At 36.2% G+C, this 22,634-nt stretch overlaps 1 protein-coding gene across 5 annotated transcripts in view; it reads right to left on the bottom strand.

Moving 5' to 3' along the window:
- INVS (inversin) overlaps positions 1–22,634 on the bottom strand; it is an 85,138-nt gene that overhangs the window by 30,298 nt on the left and 32,206 nt on the right. For 4 of the 5 annotated variants that reach the window (NM_204551.2, XM_015282368.4, XM_025147027.3 and 1 more), the window contains 5 exons: positions 22,037–22,210; positions 15,461–15,628; positions 9,832–10,012; positions 4,005–4,114; positions 823–994 (listed from right to left, as the gene is read on the bottom strand). In NM_204551.2, coding sequence (NP_989882.2) covers positions 823–994; positions 4,005–4,114; positions 9,832–10,012; positions 15,461–15,628; positions 22,037–22,210 — 805 coding nt within the window. Of the gene's footprint in view, positions 1–822; positions 995–4,004; positions 4,115–9,831; positions 10,013–12,552; positions 12,695–15,460; positions 15,629–17,485; positions 19,056–22,036; positions 22,211–22,634 lie in introns of those variants that run through there. The other variant, XM_015282369.3, reaches the window with a different exon arrangement.

The following is a 22,634-nucleotide window of genomic DNA, read 5'->3' on the forward strand; positions in this document are numbered from 1 at the left end:
GAACAGCCATTAACTGCCTTGAAGTCCTACAACAAGATCAGGATTAGAAAGTGATTAGGCGTTACTGCTATGAAAAGTGTAACCCTGGTACATAACAGCCACCTGAATCATTCAACCATGAAATCCACACCTGAATGATTTCAGAAACAGTCTCTAAATACCGCTGGCAAAGAACAAGCTCCTTTATAAGGAGGTCTGCACACTTTCTACAACATTACTGTATTTAAGATCTGAAATACTGAAAGGCATCCATAAGGGACCTATCACAAAGCAGCAAATACAAGTGGCACTAATAAAAGATGAAACAACGCTAAAATGGTAGAGTATGTAGTTCATAGTCATCAAAGACTGAGATCTTAGACATTGTTTGTCACAGTGTTTTTTTCTTTTAACTCACAACTTACAAAACTGTCATAATGTGAAAAGACTAATCTGAGGTGTGTTCATTTGTAAGGAAAGAACTTACATTTATAAACAGAATTTTATGGGAACTGAAATTGACAATGTAAAGACCCTTATAACTAAAGGAAGTGAAAACTGCAAATTGCAAGTGATAGTCATACCTGCTCTTTTTCAAATGCCGAACCACAAAACTTTGACATTGCACTTATTTATCATTTTATATAATTCACATTATAATAGAAGCCATAAGTGTTATCTGAAAAGTGAAAAACTGTTAAACATTTTTTTTCTTGTTTGGAATATACCATCACTGCAACATCTCTACGAAAAGATTAATACAGAAGCTAACAGCATGTTTTATTTGGTGAAAACGACACTAACTGGAATCATTCAGTGGCTCTTTACTGAAAAGTATCTTACCTGTCCCAGCATATTTGTCTGTCATATTGATATCAATATCCAGTTTCAAATCCAGCATAGTCCTTATGACGTTGTCACTGCCTTTCCCGGCTGCCCACATGAAAGACGTTCTTCCCTCAAGATCTGAGTCATCTTTTACAGAAGGATGTTTCAAAAATACTTCAACTGTTTCCTGAAAAGACATACTATTGGAATTAATACTAAAAGAAACCTGTGACAACATGAAACTATTTTGTCTCATTTCTCTGTCCACGAAACAAATAAAAGCTTTCATTTTTCCTTTTTATATAGAGTATCTGCTCAACAGGAAGACTGTATTTTCTGCTACGCCCTTTTCTTCTTCAGCATTCATAGCCACATCCTCAACTACTATCATACATCTCTTGCTCTTCTTTTTAGTGTCAAATATCATGTGCTCATCATAAGGAAGTGAAAGACACTGCGGTCACTGTGAAGAAAGCAATGGGAAATGGGAAAAGTACTATTGGCTTATCAAGGTATTACTGTAATAACACCATGATCCTAAAATACTTTTTCTTCAAAATACTTTCCTTGCTACATTTTTGTTATTTAAATCTGAATATGACTACACAAGTAAATATTTTAGTTTGCCTAACTTGACCATTCAAAAGAGCCCAACAAAACAAAACAAAACATTAAAGAAACAAATACATTTCCTAATATTTAAATATATCATCAGGTTAGTAATTACTGAAACACTGTAAGTAAAAAAATAAATAAATTCTTTACACTTGAGTCTACGCTTTCTACTATAAGTATCACATCTAAAATCTTTAAATTAAACAGCTTGATTTAAAGAATTATTTCTTCAAATGTCATGTTTGTGTTAAGCTCTCAGCAAACAAGTCCACTCACTTAACCTTCTGATAAATTCTTAATAAGCCACACTGTACAAGTAAGGGAAGGAGGAAATCACTGCTGCAAGAAAAAAACAGGGAAAGGGTTTTCTTATCTAATGGCTCACAAATGTTGCATATGTAACAGCTGGTACGCATCTATTAATAGTCACAGATAAGCTAACTAATAAAAACTGAAAAGTGAGTTTTATTATTTTATTTCATTTTATTTTTTATGTTTTAGCATTAGTGCTACTTCAACCTTTCCCTCGTGTGATCTCAAAAGAGCTCTGGTAGGATAAGAATCTTGGTCTACAATAAAGACTTACTCAAGAATCATTTATGCCCAACTGACCAGTTGATTTCTTTTTTTAAGTGGGAATAAGTAAGTCTACAAATGCTTCACCTAGATTAACTAGCAGCTAAGTCTCTTTGGTCTCTAAAAAAACAATGAGGTCATATTAGAGTGTGTACATAACCTGAGGAAAAACCGAACAAAGATCAAGATGTTGAGTTCAGTAAAAGTGAGAGCTACCAAAATATTTACAATAAACAAAAGAGATCAAATCATCTTCTTGTGGACAAAGAAACATCTCATTTTAACTGAGAAACAAACCATGTCTCTGTAAACTTGGGCAGTCTGAACAGAACAATAATATGGCTCTGAAAACATAAACATATGGATGGTATCGCCAAAACAAACATGGACGAGTCTCCCTTCAATTGACTGACTTTGTATATGGAAAGCAGTGGTGGGAGCTAGTCTATTTTATCTAATAGAAAAAATACAGCAAATATTGGTGCTCAGAAAAAAAACCCAGTGGTTTAAAAAAAAAAAAAAAAAGAGAGAGAGAAGCTCCAGGCATAATTTAGGCATGCATAAGCAACAGTTCTGTGATCACGTCATCAGCTCAAAGAGGCCTGTAGACTTGGAGTGAGACTCTCCTGTTTTGTTCTTCATCTAAGATGCAAAACAGTAAATTCATTGTAAGTATACAAGATTACAAAAGAATGTCTGATTCCATCACCTACTTTGCCTCCCCCTAAAACCTAAAGATGTCATAGTTTGGCTGGCTGATGGGATCAAAAGGGAGCAACATAATGAAAATGTTTCATACAACTAAATCAAGCCCAGATAAAGAAAGCCAGTATGAAAAATTATTTCATAAAGAATGTACCAATACAGAAAAGAAAAAAAGATAAAAGCATAAGGGGATAATCACTGGATTATCGCTATCTTTCCCACAGATCATTCCCAGTTTGAGAGTCTGACTCAGACTTGAAAGAAAGGCTTTCACAAGATAAATATTTCAGGCATGTGAGTCTGACACAAATTGTACATACCACATTGTAATAATGGACAATAATCAGCATCAATAAAACATACTGCAAAAATGCACCAGCTACACACAACAGATGTGCTCCAATGAAAGTCTGAATTTAAAACAAACAACTCTGCAGGTTTTTACTAAGACCATCTTCAAACAAAAATAAACAAAAAACCAAAAGCTCCCCCAGTTTCACAAGGAAACAGAGGCCTGACAGCTCTGCTATCAATAAACATTGGTCAGTTGTCTTTTGAAGTAGTACCCAGTAGTACCCATAAAAGGAATGATTCTCCAAGATGCTGAAATTTTCTGAAAATTAACAGAAGGCAAGAAAGATCCAAATTAGTAGCCCTGTTAAGAAAATGGTACAATATAAGCTGCATTCCTACGTAAGTACATTGATTAGGCACCAGATAATCCTTTTTGTAACAGGAGAATGTGAATAATACAACTAGAGAAAACAGACTGGAGGTCTTACCATGCACAGCATAATTCTACAAGAAACAGAGCAGCATAAAAGAAGTCTTCTTAAGTTCCAGTGGTTGAGAACTACTTTACAATACCTACAGCCAGAAATTGTTAAAACTCCTAGTTTTTTTTTGACTCAACTCTACCAAATCATAGAATGGCTTAGGCTCTGGACAAAAATTACATTTTCTACCAAAAATCTATTTCTATTATAATTGGAATGGCTGGATTTTACTAAGAACAATCTTAAAAAGCAAAAGTACTGTAAGATAGTAGGTGCCATTCCCATTCCATAAGTGGTTATTGCATGCTCTGATGCAAAAATATGTCTTTGTAAAGCAATTTATTTTTAAAATTTATATATAACAATTAGAAATTAACTACACTTATAGCACATTACTAGGAAAACTCTAAGTTAAACTTGTGCTGACACTGTTTATGAGACTCTTCAAAAACCAACTCACTTTATTACATCATAGATATTTCAGCAAAATACATTTACTTTCCATTTAGGGTGTGTGATACTTACAGCAAAGTTGCTCTGTGCAGCATAATGCAGAGGTGTTGCACCTTGGCTATCAGATGGGATAGTTCCAAACTTATTTCTTTCTAATAAGAGATGGACAATCTGAGCATGACCTGAGAAAATGCAAAAATAACACGAGTTTATCAAACCCTAAACACCTCTCTATTAAAAAGTAGAAAATAAATAGACTTCAATAAACAATGTTTGTGTTGTAGTTACAATGGTCTAAAAAATAAGGGAGAATCATATGTCTACATATTTGAACTATTAAGCATGGCATGCACCTTCTTCTCAATGGCACTGACATTGTTCAACATTTTGTATCCTCATTTCTGAGGAGCATCTGTAAATCAGAATGACATACGAATAGGAACATGTGACAAATATTTTGTTCTTCTTTTAAAGGAAAACATTAGAACACTTTCTTAAACAAAGAAACCAGCAGTAGCTTGTCAGAAATCTGTAATATTATGATTACACTGAACGAGGTGAATAAACCCAGAGAAAGGTCAGATAACTCACTCAGCTAAGATGCTGTGTCTGAATGACAGGCCAGTCAGAAGTAGAACAGTCAGTAAAGACTGATACTATTTGACCATAATCTAACTGGGGATTTCTAATTTAGGTTTTATTCCAACAAAATTTCAAGCGAAGGTGTATAGCAGAATCTGTAGCCATAGACTGCTGCTAGCTGCCATATCTGCAATAAACAAACTGACACACATAACTCCTTCCATTAAGACAGATTTGAATGTCCGTAGATTAAACCTGCAAAAATTTGGGGGGCATGTGTGAATTTTACATCCACTACACAGACAGAAAAAAACCAAGACAATATAGTATATTAACATCCATCAACATCCATTAAATCAACAGATCCTTTCTTATGCGTTCTTTTAGTCATATATTCCATTCAGAGAATAAACTAATAATTTAATATTTTAAAGATTATACTATAAGGCATAAATCACATAAAAATACTCTGATTCCCAGTGTCTTGTGAGAGTGAGAGCAAAACAGTCTGTTTTGAAGATTGTTACTTTTCCACAATTGACATAAATTAGAATGAAGGAAAAAGGTAAAGCTTTCTACTAGCAGTAGGCTATTTAATGGGAACAGTGACAATAAGAGAAAGCTGCTATGTAACAGATGTAGTATATAGCATTTGAAAATCTAATATGTAAACCTTCTTTTGTGGAATACCATTTTCAGACTATATACATACAGAAGTAGAAGAAATGAGAGAAAATGGTCAACCTCAGTGAAAAAGGGTGAAAAGCTATTTGGAAACGTATATTTTTCCAAGAGATGTGGAATCAATAGTGTTAGGGTGCACAGAAAAGTTCTTCCCCTGAGTAATTAAGACAAGAGTGGAAACATTGTCCCTTCCTACCAGAAAAACACTAAAAAGAAATATACTGTTACGTTCTTTCCATCTCAATGCTGTAAGAACTGAACTGAAACAGGAACACTGAAAGAAGTTGGTTCTGAATGCATTCTCAGCAGGAAAATCACAACAGTACTACTGAATGAGGAAAAAAAGTTGTCTGAACTTTTAGGACACAAATAGAAAAAGGGCAACTGAACTCTGTGATCAGTACAGGAGGTCTACCTAAATTATCTGTAAGAAGAAAGACTTGAGGGAATTGAAAAAAAAAAATAATTGTGTCTGGTGCAATAGTAAACAAATTCATACAATATGGATAAACATCATAACTCAATTCTTGAAGTCAAGAACTATCATTTCTGTAATACTTTTATTTAGAAGAGCTGTAAGTTGGCTGACACTGTCACGTACCATGACAAAATAAAAAGTAACATGAGCAACAATGCCACATGAACCAGTCATGAGCAACCCACCACCTTTAAGAGAGCAGTTGTTGCGGCTGCGTCCCTGCACTATATAAAAAGTCCTATTACTTAAGATTAATTAATAACATCCTAGAGTCCTTGAGGTCTGTATTAGACATTCTGTATCCACCTCAAAAAGAAGGCTAAAAATTAATCAAAATTTATCAGTGAGAAATTCCCCAGAGACATATGCCACCTAGAGACCTCATGAAGTTCACAAAGTACCCTGGTGGTCTTGGCACATCCTACCCCTTTATCCCACATTGATTAGACAATCTGTTTTTCCAACAGACAAAACCTCTCAAATGCAATCAATTTCAAAACACAATAAATTTCACTTCTTGGACAGAAACGAGTAATAATGATTGTTTCTTTGGGAGACCGATCCAAGGACACTTACAATGTTTCACAATTTCCCTGTGAAAATTCAATCTATCAACTTGAATCCAAATGCAAATTTGAGAACATCCTTTAAAAAAAAAAAAAAAAAGCAATAAAAACAATAAACCAAAAACCATAATCAAACTATGTATATATTGTCACTGAAGTTGCACAGTAACTTGCTCCAGTGAGCAATTTGATTCTTTTATCGACATTCTTTGTCTGTTGCATCCCAAAGGGTAACGGGGAAAAGTTTGTTAAAATGAGTGAGAGTGTTTGGATTCTTTCTTTTTATCAAGCAGACAATCTATTTTTTTTCTTCTTCTACTGAGGAGAATGGAAACTCGGAAGTCAATTTTTCAACTGGTATTATTTTTGTGCCTGTCTTTATATGCACTTCATTTTCATTAGTAATTATTTATGTCTTTTTAGCTGTTTTGCAAACATATGGTTTTGTAAACTGCATAACCAAGGAGCACAGAATTCACATATGCAGTGTTGTTATTTACAGAATAGCTGAGTCTCAGGCCAGCTAACTGGATGTTTTGAGGAAGAGTTAGAGGTAATATTTGCAATTACTTTTTGCCTCTGCAGTAATGCTTCCTTTACTCTCTCAAGGAAGTCACTGCATCCAGTGTCTTTTAAAGAAGACACTATTGAGCAAGATTCCCTGTGAAGTCAAACCTGATCTTTTCATCTGTTTTTCATAACAACAGCAGCATAATGTTGAAGGAATATAACAATGCAGCCAGTGACACAAGTCTGGGGAGCAGCTAGATAAAAAGGACCTTGGCGGAAACGGATGTGGGGGTCCTGGTGAACAAGCTGAACAGCAGTCAGCCCAAATGACTGGTAAGGACAACCACAACTGGGCTGTGTTAACAAGAGCACAGATAGCATCCTGAGGGAAGTTGACTGTTGCCCTCTACTGAGTACTCGAAAGATTGTATCTGACAGATTTTGCAGTTTTGACCTGCTGACACAGGAAAGACATTGACAAATTGGCCTGGATCCAGTGGAAGACCACAAAGATAATCACAATACTATGCCTATCTTTCAGCTTCCCAGTACAAGAAATATGCTTTTGAAGTTGAGTGAGTTCATGAAAGGGCCACCAAGATGGGAAAAGAGCTGGAACAGCACCATGTGAAGAAAGGCTGAGAGAAGAAGGTTTTTTTACGCCTTACGACAGTCAAGCAATGGAACAGGTTGCCCAAGGAGGCTCTTGCAATCTCTGTCATCAAAAGTTTTCAGTACTTGTCCTATGTAATGTCCTGAGCAATCTGGTCTGACTTCATAGTTGACAATTCCTAAAGCAGTAGGATGAATTTGATGTTCTGAGACCTCTTCCAACTTGATTTTTTCTACGATAATATGAAACATCAATATTTCACCCTTTACTATGACTGCTTAAAGATAAACTATTTAACTTTCTCTCCTGAGGTCTTCAATTGCACTCTTCCAATTTCTTTGTATACTGTACAACAAAAAATTGTCTTTGAACAATTGAATTGTAATGCAAAGAAAGACAATCTCTAGAATGGAGGAGTTAGTAACAGGAACGAGCATGCAGTCTCAGCAAGAATCAGCAGATCTTGTAATTTTAACCCTAGAATTTTTGCAGAAGCTGATGAGATTATCCACTGATTTTTTTTTTCCACTCAAGATTTTTAATACCTCATTGAAGGAGAAGAGGCTGATAGGATAAGTCAGAATGGTAAGTCATTAGGCTCAAGGAATGGGTTATTCATATTGACAAACCATAGTTCAACAAGCATTTTAAGCACTCTGCGAGGTGAAAACCAAACAAACTTCATGGCCATTTCCCACCTTATCAGAAAGTATTTTAGAGCATTCTACTATTTAGAGGTCTTGTTTTTATAAAATTAAATGCATTGACAATTCACTCTGCAGTACTTCGTGCATTTTAGACTTCTAATTCTTCGCCACTATAGCATGTATATGAACGATACAGTGAATGAATTTCATGTGTGATGCTAGCTGTGCAACTATACCCTGAAATCTATTTTTATTCCTGCCATGGAAGCCACACTATAAGTAATTACACAGTTTTTCCATAAGCACTGCTTTTATCAAACCATTTACTGTTGAAAATACATCTTTTCCAGTACATCTTTCCTCTAGTGGCTCACAAAAACAGTAGTTCTCTGTCAATTTCATTACTGAATCAGAATCTAGCAAATACCATAAGCTGAGACAGTTAGAAACATCTGTAATTTCATTCAACTGTACTGCAAGCCTCCCACACTGTGTACTTTGCTCTAACATCAGTTTCTTCAAATCCTCAGCAATGTTTTCTATAACAGTATTTGCCGACAAAGGAATGCACTTCAGTTTGATGCCATATTGTTTTCCAAGCATTTTTTCAGCCATTTTTTACCATAGCAGGCAGAATGAGTGTTTCCCTAATTCTTTGTGTTTTTCTTGTTAAGTTTAGTGAAATTTTGTAAAGCACTGGATTATCGTATGACTTGAAGCACTGTTGAAAAAATCGTAGAGGTTTACTTTCATGTTCTTGCTGCTTAGCTTTTGAATGTCTCGTTAATCACCATAGCTTCCTATGACTATTAGCTAATTTCTCAAGGCATTCAGGGCGAGGATTGTTGTTAACAATAATGGATGTCAATCTATACTTTAAATAATTTTATTTAAAGTCTTAATTACAATTAAGTCTTACTTAATTATAATTACTTAATTATAATTAAGTCTTAATTATTATTTCTAAGTTTTGTGGCCAACTTATCATCATGTATGATTATTGTTGTTTTTTCTTATAACGTGGCTGATAAAGAGTACTAGCACTAGGAGATATGTAAATTCTGCCATGTTCTTGTTGTCTGTTTATATTGACATTATCAGCATTATCTTCGATCTGCAGTTACTTTGCAAGAATCTTTTTAAATCACTTGTCTGATTGTGTGTGGTTGTACAGTAAAAACTAGATAATATAACTTGTAAATCAGCTTCACTGGGTACACAGAAACCACAATATATCGCAATGTGCTGAAAGCAAATGAATGAGTAAGGACATGACAGTCAGCCTCTCTGCATTGTGGAGCAGTAACACTTCCCTCAGGTCACCTTTTGAACTGCACACAACCGTCTTGTACGTGACATGAAGACAGTGTAAAGCTTAAGTTCTTTCTTTTTTTAAGATGAAAAAGAAATAGAAGTTTGGTTACTTTCTTCATGCACTTCAATACATTGTCTTGCGTACGCATTCCATTTTGCAGACTGCTGCTCTAGAGCAGCAGGTTTTTTTCAGTACTGGTTTCCAGAGAAACTTCTTTTTTTAAACCTATGAACAAAGCTACATGCAAGAACATCTCACGTACTCTAGTTGCTCTTACATCATGAGCATATATAGTCTGCTGAGGTAATGCATTTCACAGTGATTTGGAGAATCTAAGGCTGAAATAACACTCTATACACAAAATTCTAATACTAGTCTAGCAGAAACTGAGTAATATTGCTCTAAGAGATTATAATGCAATGCTGGAATTAAATAAAAATAGATACAGAGATTAAATACCACAGTCAATGAATAATTACATGACTTTGGCATTGTCCAGTTTACCAAGTAAGGCTGCCCAGTGAAGAGGAGTTCGAAACAAGTTGTCATACGACGTCACATTGCAGCCTTCGTAGGAGGTCAGGACATCAACCACTGCCACATTCCCATCAGCAACAGCAAAATGAAGTGGAGTTCGTCCTTCATAGTCTTGCCAGTTAAGCAGAGATTCTGTAGGTGCAGCTTCCTTTAAGAAAAGATAAAAATACAAAATTCAAAAAGTACTCAAGGCAAAGAAAAACTGTACACTCTTCACAGATATTTCTAGAGTCTCACAGAGATAAACTGTTCTTGTTCAGTACAATATAGCTTTAAAAACTATGGTTTTGTCAATCTGTAATGCAAGTGACTCTTTACATAGATCCTTAAAAGACTATTTCAGGCTCCTGTGAAAATAACTGCATCTTCTTTACTTGATTTTCTAAATTGAACACAACATACATTTCAACATACTTTTCTCCAATGACACTCTCTTTATAGCATAAATTAGTCTTATAGCTTTCATTATATTACTTTTCCTAGCATTTTAAAACCACGTGACTATCAGAGTATTTCCACCAGAAATGTCAAGCTGACAGGATAAGAGAGAGTACTTCTAACAAACATATCGACTTGTAAAGAGCTTAATTTGAACATAAAGTCTTTAGAAGTACTATGATTATTCATTTGAACATATAACATAGTGATTAATAGATTTCAATTCAATTTTCATCACACTTTATTAAAAACTATGCTAAATTTCTTTCACATAAGCCCCCATGGCATATAGATGTATATTACAATGATCCTCTTTCATCAACTTTTTTTCTAAACGGATTGCTCTTCATGAATTTCTTTCTCAGGCAAAAGAGCAGATTCAAATGATCATCATTTTAGCACTGCAGAGATCTCCAAATGGTGAATATGATAAAGCTCCACCAAATAACTCTAAACTTTATCTTCCAGAAAAGAAAGCAGTAGCTCAAGAGAAAGCAGTAAGCCATATAACAGAAATTCAAGATGCAGGACACCAAACATCTAGAACAGAAGAAAGATGTCAAAATAAGAACTTAAATAAACTATAGGGTCTAAGCCTGCTGTTCTATTTCCAACAATTCAAAACAATTCACTGAAGTCATGTGCAAATCTTGTGCAAAAAAGGAAGAGAGTCTTGAGATTTTTAAACTATAATGACTTCCAACAGTAGAATGGCTTTCGAACCATGACAACCAAGAAAAAAGATCATCCTGTAAATAACGTGCCACACTATATTCCGTAATATATGAAACAGGAGGGAGAGACTGTGATCAGCAGCTTGTTAACAAAACAAAGTAAGTTCCTGATTTCTTTCTCTTTAAAATAATAGAAATTTTTCCTATAGACTTTATGAGGTACACAACTACATCGCAAAATTACTTGTATTTGCATTATTTGAAATGCAGTAAGCATTACACAGAAAACTAACAACTAACATTGAGAACATTAAATCAAGCAGCAGAAAGTCAGGATATGATTTCTACCACAATATTAATCTACAAGGCTGTACATCCTATATTTTCTATTTAATAGATAAAAATAAATTTAATCATATTTCTTAAGTGCCATCTGGCTACTGCAGAAGGAACCTCATCTGCAATGCCCTGATTCTTTGCATCTTACTCAGTTTTTTGAAAAAGTCAATTCAGACTTCCTAATATTTAATTTTCTAAAGTGAAACATCACATATTTTCTATATTGTATTGAACTGATATTTATGCTCTCCATCTTACACTCCTAAAATATCTGATGCCATTTTTTTTATATCAGTAGTATTAGCCATGGTTTACTAGACCAAAAAAATTAATCTACTTGAAACATATTGTCATTCACTACTATATCCAGCTGCTAGCACAATAACAGACGATCTATTAAAAACACAGAAGTTGATAAATATGAATCGCTAATTAAAAATAAAATCGAAGCTGTTACATGTAAAAACCACAGTAATCAAAGCATGAATACCATTTATTCTAATAAGCATTCAATTGCATTTTTCTGAGTCATTACAGTGGAATGCCCTTCCCCAGCTTTAGTAGTGCTCAGAAGCAAGTTGTCACTAGGCTTCATTTCTGTCTATTCGAACTGCTCAGCAGAGGGAGTATAGAAACCACTGCTGGAAAATCAGAAATGATATTTGAGAATCACTTTTAAGAATCACTAAAATCAAATGATATGCCTAGATCCAGCCTGCACCAGAAGAAAATCTGTGACAACAAAGTGGGCAAAAAATAAGAATTATTCTTCTCTTTACCTGCAATTTATTGACATAAACTAGAAAACTAATTTTTGAACCTTCCAAAGCAAAAGGCCATACTAAATAAATGAATCCTAAAACTCTTTGCTGAAAGTGACTGACATCCTACAGAACATATCCAGTGATCCATAGCATCACTTTTTCAAAACAAAAAAGAATCTTTTAATGATAGAGTCACTGTTTACATTCTAGTTTAGAAGTACACATGTTTTCAAATTTTGGGCTACTTGAACAAAAATTTTGTAGGAAACCTCTTGCCTATATTCAAGAATATAATTTCTTTGTACTATAAGTGCTTTTGCAGTAAAACTAGCTATAACTGAACTACGTTAATATTTTAAGCACAGTACACGGAAGAAACAGAAGCTACACATTTTTTTTCCCGTAGCAATTAGAACAGTGGAATTGCAGGCAACAATGGAAAGTGTTGAATAAATAAATGTCACGTCTCTTACCATGAAGAATAAACAAAGAGAAGAGATATAAAACAGAGACAGAGTACTAAGCAGTTGCTTCCATCATATTAATGGAACTATATCCTGTTCTTTTCTCCTTAAATCTTCCCAAGGTTTTTCATGTAACCAAGCACTGCTGAATCTGGAAAGGTGGAAAAGGAAGTTGACCATGAGAGGACCTCCAGATTAGACTTTCTCTCTACTTTACGTGTTTAATTTCTAAAAATGTAATCGGTTCCATTTTCACTGTATTTCATGGATTCTGACACTAGATGCAACCAGTTGTGCTTAATTGCCACCACTTCAAGCCAAGCTCTCTTATTTCACACTGAGTTGAGCTCTTTTTGTTATTATTTTTACAATCCCAGTGGGCTAAGTACTGTGTGAACATGAAGTAGAAAGACCATTCTTTCTTTTAGGGATGTAAAAACAGGAGACGACAAATGGACACATTCAGGTGGCAGAGCACAGAAAACCAAGACAGTCTTTTTCAGTATCACACACTGTGGTCTCAATAAAACCAGCAGCTTAACTTTTGTCAGGGTTTTGTACAGAAGCATAGAACAATTCTAAGTAGGATGATAAAGAAACATCATTTTCGGTGGAATGCTTCCACAGTGTTTAAGATAACATGACAGAAACAACAGCAGTGGTTTTTTTTCTTAACTTGTTCAACAGCAACAAATGCTGTCAATGCACATTAAGTGGTGGTAGATATCAATATCTGACCGCTATGTGAGCAAGAGCACGTAGCTTATAGCGCTCTATCATGAAAGCACTGAAAGTTTGTGCTGGATATGACCAAAAATAAAATTAAAATTAAAAATAAAAGGGCAATAGTGACTTTGTCAGAGACACAGATCTTTTGCACTACTGTCACTGCAAAACTCTTCTGGTGAATTTAGGAATGCCATTATGTAAGTTAAAACACGAGACAATAAAAATTTTATCTGTATGGATGCATGAGTTAGAAACAACATGCAGAAAGAATTTCAAAGTCTACAGAGTTAACCTGGATGTTAGCACCTGGGGAACTAAGAGAATCAAAGGTAACGCTTGGGCAATAGATCTGGAACTGAGTAATACAATAAAAAGCAACTAAGAAAGGCAAGACTGTAAGCTCTGCTTTAGTTGTGTTGTCTTAACACTGTCAAGCAGGTATCTAAAAAGATAGGTCAGAAAAACTCTTAAGTTCTAAGACATGACAAGACTGTACTAATGGGTTAAATTCAGAAGCACCCACACACAAAAAGAAAAGGTATTTATAGTTAAAAACAAATTCAATCATCAGATAGATTATCTAGTAATAACGTTTCCTTATCACCAAATTTACAGCATATTCTGGGAGCTAAATTACTCTTTCATTTAAACTTGTAATATCTTATGCCCACCAATAAGCACACATAGTTGTAACAGTGGAATATGAACAATTTGGTTCATACAAAAATGCATAGAAAAAGACTAGAGGAACACAAGAATATGACATTTTGGCTGTCAGAGGAGAAAACAAACAAACCAACCAACCAACCAAACAAAAAAAGCACCAAACAACCTTGACACTGTTAGGATTCTGGATTACTTGAAGAGAGACTCTGAAAACACCTTCAGAAAATGACAAATATTTCTGAATTTTCCTAGTGCACCTTCCTCCTATTTCCTCCCTGCCATATAGGAGAGTAGCAAGTGGGTGTTTACGTGTGGGCCTGGGTCCTCACATAATTGCCTGGGGTCAATCTGTGTTTAGAATCATAGAATCATTAAGTCTGGAAAAGACCTCTAAGATTACCTAGTCCAATTGCCCACCAAGCCATGTTCTTGACCACGTAAAGTTTGAAAGTCTAAATTTTAATCCAGCAATCCATACCAACTTTTCAGCAAATTTATTTTCCTAGTGTGGCAGAATAATAAGATGGGATATATAAATTAAAATTGGTTTAATCTTGTTTGTAACAATTTAGAGTGAAATTACAAATATTTTGAATAAACACAAGTAATACAGAAATCACATTAATAAAACACTGGGAATTTTTCAAAAACTATTGTTATTGTAAAGAATATCAGCAAAGATTATCAATGTGATTTAGGTAAGAACCCACATATTTTCACATGCCATGGGTAACTTCAGCTTGCAATGTAATCAGACAGACACAGAAGTCATAATGAGCTTACAACCAATGTGTCTCGTTCTGAAAAACCTCTGAAAGGCAGAGGTGTAGAGAGATTGTTATATTGAGAGAAAATTAAACTGAGACTTCTGTATCTTTTCAGGTTAGTGAAGTTTAGAGCTTTAAATGGAACAAAAAATCAAGGTTGAAATCAAGCTAAGGTCATTATTTCAATGTACTCATTACAGCTGTCAGTTAAGCAAATGAAACTAGAAAGAAAATATGCTATCAAGGAAGAATTATTTAATAAGAGCAGAAAAATATTTGGAAAGTCTCTCAAATAAACTGACCAACAGCTGACTGATCACTGATCAACTACTTCCTAGAATTCTAACTCAAAAGACAAAATTTGGTATTACAGTAGTTAACAAAAAATAAACTTTCAAATGACGATGACAAGACACACAACAGAGAATTCACATGCAATTGAGATGGGTAATGTGATATGTTCCTTTAAAGCAGGAGAACTTAAAAACTCTCAAAATGAATAGTTACACGTATCAAACTGATTAGAAGAATATAGATAACACATGATTTAGAACAAAGATATTCACTTACAGAACATGGAAGAAACATCCTTCAGTACAGCAAAAATATCTGAGATGATTTCTTACTGACTTCTAGGTATTAGAAAATGATTTAATTTTTCAGCGGACTCAAAAGAAACATTTCAAGAAAACAATAAATATTTATATCACAGAAAAGTAAGAAATACCAAAATGGTATATAATAGATTTTCTTACCAGAATACATTTCACTGTGTGAATTGCACTAGGATCCTTATTGTTAGCTGCCCAGTGAAGTGGGATTTTTCCTTCAATATCCGGGATTCCAATATTTGAATCATGTTTTATGAGAAGTTTCACGTGCTCAGGGTTATTGTAGTAGGCACTCCAATGCAACGCAGTTTGCTGGAACACAATAATCACGTTTTACTAACATGGTAAAGAATCAATAGAAGATGAAAATCAAAGTTTGTTAGAACTTGAAATATGATTTAATTATATTTGCACAGAGTAAAAAAAATATTTGAGGTTGGAAGGGACCTCTAGAGATCACCTAGCCCAAATCTCCTACTCAAAGTATGGCCAGATGGAACAATTTCATCAGGACACTGTCCAGTCAGATTCTGAATATCTTCACAACCTCTCTGGACAACCTGCTCCAGCTTTGACCTCCCTCATGATGGAAAAAAAAACCCACAACAAAACATGTCTTACCACATTTTTAAATATCAACTTTGGTATTTTTTGAATATCCAAATGTGTGCATTGCCTCTCTCAGTTTGATAGCTGCCACTCGGCATGGTCTCATTCCATTTTCTTTACTTCCTCCCACCAGCTATTTATGCGTATTTATAAGAGCTCTCCTGAATCTTGTGCTGTTTAGGCTAAACAGTCCCAGCTCATTCAGCTTCTCCTTTCTGTCAGGTGCTCTAACCTGTCAGTCACTTCTGCAGCTCTTCACTGGATTTGCTCCAGTAAGCTTATGGCCTTCTTGTACTGGACACAGCATTCCATATGTGGTGTCACTAGTGCCGAGAAGGGAAGAATCACTTCCTCTACTGAATGCAACTAAGGATGATGCTTGCCCGTCTTTGCTGCAAGGTAGCACTATTGGCTTATGGTCAACTTGATGTCTAGCAGAACTCCTAGGCCATGCATGCCCAACCCACCACCCGCATGCGGCCCAGCCCAACTGGTAATGTGACACAGGCCCTGCCCCACGCCATCTGCCCCGAGCTGAGGCTCTGCCACACCAACTAGCATGGTCAGGCCCCAGGAGCACACCCATTGCTCAGCAGCAGTCAAATGATGGCAAGCTATTAACACTGAGCTACAGCCAGGGCACAGGGAGGGTGTCATGCAGTGCCTGCTAGAGTTATAGCAAATAACTGTACATTTTGACCTACTGGCTAAACACAGTGCTATGAACGGCCAAAAATACACAGTCTGCCTATTCATTTTGATAAAAGAATTTGAGAACAGGCTTCAGGATTGCTGAAAACATCATCTTTTTTTTTTTGTATATTTGCAATTCCATTTTCAGTTGACATAAATATACTACCTGAGAATCACAGAATTGCAGGGGTTGAAAGGAACCTTGAAAGATCATCAAGTCCAACCCCCTGCTAAAGCAGGTAAACTGCAATAGATTGCAAGGATAGGCATCCAGATAGGTCTTCTCCATAGGAGATTCCATGACCTCTCTAGGCAACCAGCTCCAGTGCTCTGTTACCCTTACCGTAAAGAAGTTCTTCCATGTTTGTACAGAACTTCTTACATTTGAGTTTTAGGCCATTACTCCTTGTCCTAATGCTACACACCACTTAGAAGAGCCTGGCCTCATCCATTTGCCTCCTACCTCCCTTCAGATACTTATAAACATTAATCAGACTCCCCCTCAGTCTTCTTTTCCCCAGATGAACAGATCCAGGTTGCTCAGCCTTTCCTCGTACGGGAGACGCTCCAGAGCCTTTATCATCTTTGTGGCCCTCTGCCGGATTCCTTCTGGAAGATCCCTGTCTTTTTTGAACAGGAATGCCAGAACTGGACACAGTATAGAGCTGCAATTAGACATTCAACTCAAAAACCTGACTGTGTCTCTATTTTTATAAGCCCCATCTTACCAGAGAAAAACATTCCTCACTTCACAGTCACACCTTGTTCACGACATCTCTTTTTGGCAGTACACACATTTGTGAACAACTGTTTTCAAGGAAAAGTATAGGAAGAGTAAAATTTCATAAAAAAATCTCTGACAAACACCTTGAGAATACATTAAGAATTGCAGCCACTGCCACAGAACCAGCTTGGTACGTTAGCATCACAAAAACAAGATCAAATATCCTGTTAGTTCAGTGTTTTTGTTGCCCCTTTTTTATTCTTTTAATAAAAAACATTAAAGATTAAAATAAATTTTGTTATTTATATACAGGAACTATGTATTTCGTGAGGGCTGCTCCAAAACTAATGCCTGCTATTTTAAAGCACAGTGTCAGAGGTGAATGTTGGTGGTATGGCTGTAGAGGCGGAACCTTCCCACCAGCGTTCCATTACATTTTGTTGCTGTGCAACAGATGTTCAGCAAGCATTGGCCCCTCTGTTGCCATTTATGGCAACCAAACAGTGGATGTGAGCACAATGAGGTGGTGGGTGGTGTATTTCAGCAGTGGCAACAGTGACAGTGGGTAACCTCTACTGGTGCAGATATTTGTGAGTGCAGCATGCAGACTCTTGTTCATGTTGGCAAAAATCCATAACTAATGGTGGTGACTATGTTGCAAAATAGTGTTAGCTCTAGCAGTGTTATTGTGCTCTCTGTATCTGTTGTAGTCTCCATGGGAATAAATAGGAGGCATTACTTTTGGAGTAACCTTGCACTGCAAATCTTGCATCTGCAGCTCAAGACAATTCCTGTTCACTCAGTGTGGCCCAGGCAAGCCAAAAAGCAGGACATCCATGTCCTAGGCCCTTTTCTGCCAGGATGCTTTCCAGCCAGTTGGCCCCCAGCATGTACCAGTACATGCAGTTACTCTTTCTCAGATGCACAACTTTATACTTCCCTTTATCAAACTCATTTCTACTCCAAAGTTTGAGTTACTGAAGTTTGCTGAGTCATTTATTTCACATTTTAAAGTGCAGAAAGGAATTATTTGCATTGATATCATAACATGAATTGTAACACACCACCATATGCGCATAATACAGGTAAAATCTCAGAACACTACACACAATATATGGCCTGAATATCATTCCCACTGATACCTTCAGTAAGTATAAGTTTAAGCCCTATGGAGAACTCAAATAAAATGTCATTACAATATGGTTTATGTAGCCTGATGATTTGTTTTACCAACGATCAACAGTTATTACTCCAGCATAACTATTCACAGTACAATGAATGTATGTTCCAAAGTTACAGTTGTGGATAATGTTGCAGATCCATGGCAGCCATGGACGAGCTTCAGGTATGTAAGGCTATATTTGGAACAATGCTGTTCACTCCACGTAAATCCTGTAATTCTTTGTGTTCCCATGCATGAAGTGAATAAGCCACAGCCCCATCCCAGTTACCTTAGAATTCTGAGCTGAGCTGAATTCCAAGCTGACTGGAAACTACAGAAGAAAGGTTATTAAATGATTTGTACGGGTGTTGCTAAATTGAAAAAAAACTTAATGTAAAGATAACAGTCCTGTATTTTTCAAGTATGCAACAGCCTCTCAATAGTGGTGTCTGGTAGAAGATATTCTATGCAGATAATAGGCATTAAACCCAGGTAAAATCAGCTTTGAAGAACAGTAAACAAGCAATCATAGAATCATAGAATGGACTGGGTTGAAAAGGACCACAAGGATCATCGAGTTTCAACCCCCCTGCTATGTGCAGGGTCACCAACCACCAGACCAGGCTGCCCAGAGCCACATCCAGCCTGGCCTTCAATGCCTCCAGGGATGGGGCATCCACAACCTCCTTGGACAACCTGTTCCAGTGTGTCACCACCCTCTGGCTGAAGAACTTCCTCCTAATATCTAACCTAAACCTCCCTTGTCTCAGTTTAAAACCGTTCCCCCTTGTCCTATTACTCTCCACCCTTGTAAACAGCTGTTCCCCCTCCTGTTTATATGCTCCCTTCAAGTACTGGAAGGCCACAATGAGGTCTCCCCAGAACGTTCTTTTCTCCAAGCTAAACAAGCCCTGTTACCTCAACCTTTCCTCATAGGAGAGGTGCTCCAGCCCTCTGATCATCTTAGTAGCCCTCCTCTGGACCCACTCCAAGAGCTTCACGTCCTTCCTGTACTGGGGGCCCCAGGACCGACAGTAAATGGAACATCAGTACCTAGGGTGAATGACAACTCAGAAACACACGTTTTTATAACAACAACAACAACAAAAAAAAAAAGAACAAGAATCCTATTTACCTAAGTGATCTAAGTGATGAGCAGCTACTCAAAGATCTTTGCTACTAAAGCTTGACCTAAGTCTAAGCCACACCATTTTACATGATAACCGCACTGAGCTCTTATGCTTGAGACGTAAGCATTTCTGGTAGAAGATTAATTGCTTTGTAGGAGGATTCTTTGACTATGGCAAGAGAGCACTACACATGGCACTTAGCCTGCCAATAGGGTAATGTCATCAGGTGTAGCAATTTCAGGCCTAGAGAAAATACTGGACCTTGGTATTAAGCAATCACATAAAGGTTAGAATAATCACTTGAAGCAGGTCACGATACCAGAGCTGCACTACACAGAACTGCAGTGATTAGTTAGGTTTTCTTCAATTTAGATCTCTCTCAGAATGACAGAAATTAATGGAAAAGCATATAAAAAAATTATTTTCTGCTAGAGGAAGATGGCATAGAATATTGACACTGGACACAGATTTGTTTTGAACAAAGGTTTTGACACTGTCCTTTATCACTGAGAATTCCACAGGTTGAATACCACTGAATCTAATGTATATGGACCAACAGCAGTCCAATAAAACACCAAAGTAAATCCATGATCATATTGCTAATACCTGACAGTCAGTGTTTTTCACGTGTGCTATCAACATTCATCGTTACAAAAGCAAATGTTAGTATATTAATATGTAATCTACTGATCAGACACATCCCTCCCAATTGCCAAATATTACAGGCATATAAGAAGCAGAATGATTTTATTTCCCCCTCTTTTCCCTACCCTCGCACATCAGCAAAATATTACATAGCACTTTGATTTGAAATTGGAGAGAAATAACTGCTGCAAGACATTGGTGTCTATATTAGCATCCTTGAATAGTAAGATAGAATGTGTGAATTTACTACCCTACCCTTTACACCTCTGTAAAGGAAGAAGGCAAAAGGAGCCTATTCTTTGTGTTTGTTGCTTTCGGCTGTTAGTTTCGTACCATGATAACATAGTATGATACTGAAATGTTTTGTTTACTCAGTTGCTCACTGAAAAAGATCTCATTCTAAGACATAACTAGAGGGGCTGCAAGAAGTAGTCTGAAAACTTACACCACATAGAACGACATATAGCTTGGCACCATAGCATGTTCAATCCATTGTAGTCTGTCAGAATATGAATTTTAAAACTTCTAGCAGTGGAAGTTTGAAAGAAGTTAACATACATCATTTCTTAAGTGAAGTTAAAGCTGACAAATGCATATGGTCATAAAAAGGTATCAATACTAACAAACCAAAGCAGCTTTCCATTACTGGCTTTTCTCACAATCTACTTCTCAATCAATTACCTACACAGAAATATATGTAAAATACAGTTATTCTCTGACATTTTCTGGAATAAATTTGACAATCTTGATGCACATAGTTACAGTAAGGGAAACAAATAAGCTATGTGCCAACCAGGGTTGAACCTGTTGGTCTCTGTTCCCAAGAGTGCCTGAATTCCATCCTTGCTACTTTGACTACTCATGACAGGAACTGGAATAAAAGTGCTTTACGTTTTGTGGAAAATCTGGCAATGCTTTAATACCGCTTTGGAAATCTGTTGAACAAAAGGCAAGGTTCCTAAAAGGTTTTGGCTGGTTTCCAGATGCTTTTGTTAATTAATTAACGTGGTCAGGAATCAGCATGACCTCTCCAGAGTGAATGCTGTAATTACAGCCAGGGTTTCCATGATACATGTTAGAACACCCTGGAAGGCAAACAGCTGATTGCTAGGGCACAGACTGGTTCAACTCCATTGTCTGGAGAAGACGGGAGATTCATTTGTTGAAAATGGAGCTTGCAGATGTTTTATTCTGCTTCCCTGATGACAGAATTAGATAAGGATTTCAGAGTTCACACAGTGAGACCGCTAGAAAGCCCAGTCTTCTTTTGATACAATAAAAACGCACTACATGAGATACAAATGATGATATGACGATGCTCACTAAAGCCAGTCTTGCCAAATTGGTATGTTAATCATGAAGTGATACAAGTACTTGATTGGAGCACTGATATTTGAATCATTGGTAGATCAGTGCCTGATGGGAAGATTTTTTGCATGAGTTTCAAGATCACTTACAAATTGTAGAAAGACAGCTTTTCTTCTGAATGCTTAAAAAGTCTCCATTCCTCTATTAGTCTAAGTACTCTGAACACGAATGTCAGTGAACCAGGTACAATGAAATTTTACATTATTATCATCAGGAAAATGTTAATACTGTTAATGGTGATCACTATAATACCCCTGATTGTTGCTAATTCAAACAACCAGAAAATTTTTGTTAATTTACTGAAATATTTTTTCCCATACAACTGTTTTTTGCCACTTCAATTTCTAAACCTGCTACAGGCATTGTCTTAAAATAAGTAATATTTTTACCTTGTTTCTGTCCTGGGTATCCACTTCTCCAGGTGCCATGTGTTTTAGCAGCAAAGCTAAACATTTGGGGCTTTTGTGACGTGTAGTTAAATGTAACGGCGTCATGCCCTCTAAATCCTTCTGCATCCAGTTCCCTCTACGAGCCAGTAAAAGTTTCATGAAGCGGTAATTTCCCTGGGTAAGGAAAATTAGGAGAAATTTCAGTTCATAAAACAAAATGACGATACTGTTTTGATATATTTACTGTTGCATCACAATACTTTAAACAACAATAACAACACATCTAAGATTTGGAAACCCATAATAAAGATTTTTAAGAAACCAAAACATTCAGTTCGTATCTTCTGGTAGTGGAGTGTAAGACCTGGCTCACCACGTAACAATTGAAATAAAACCATCAGATATGGTTTCAGAAGACAGACAGATATCAGATAAGGAATAAAACTAAATATAAGAAAGGCTATGATATTCAAAATGAGAATAAGAAAAATACCATGGAATGATTTAGAAAATGAGCTCATCTGAATGAGTAAAAAGTACATGGAAAAAAAGAGATTGTTTCTTAAGGATTTTAAACAGAGATCTGTGAGTTTTGATC

Source organism: Gallus gallus, chromosome 2 (assembly GCF_016699485.2).
Source record: "Gallus gallus isolate bGalGal1 chromosome 2, bGalGal1.mat.broiler.GRCg7b, whole genome shotgun sequence".
Classification (NCBI taxonomy): Eukaryota; Metazoa; Chordata; class Aves; order Galliformes; family Phasianidae; genus Gallus; species Gallus gallus.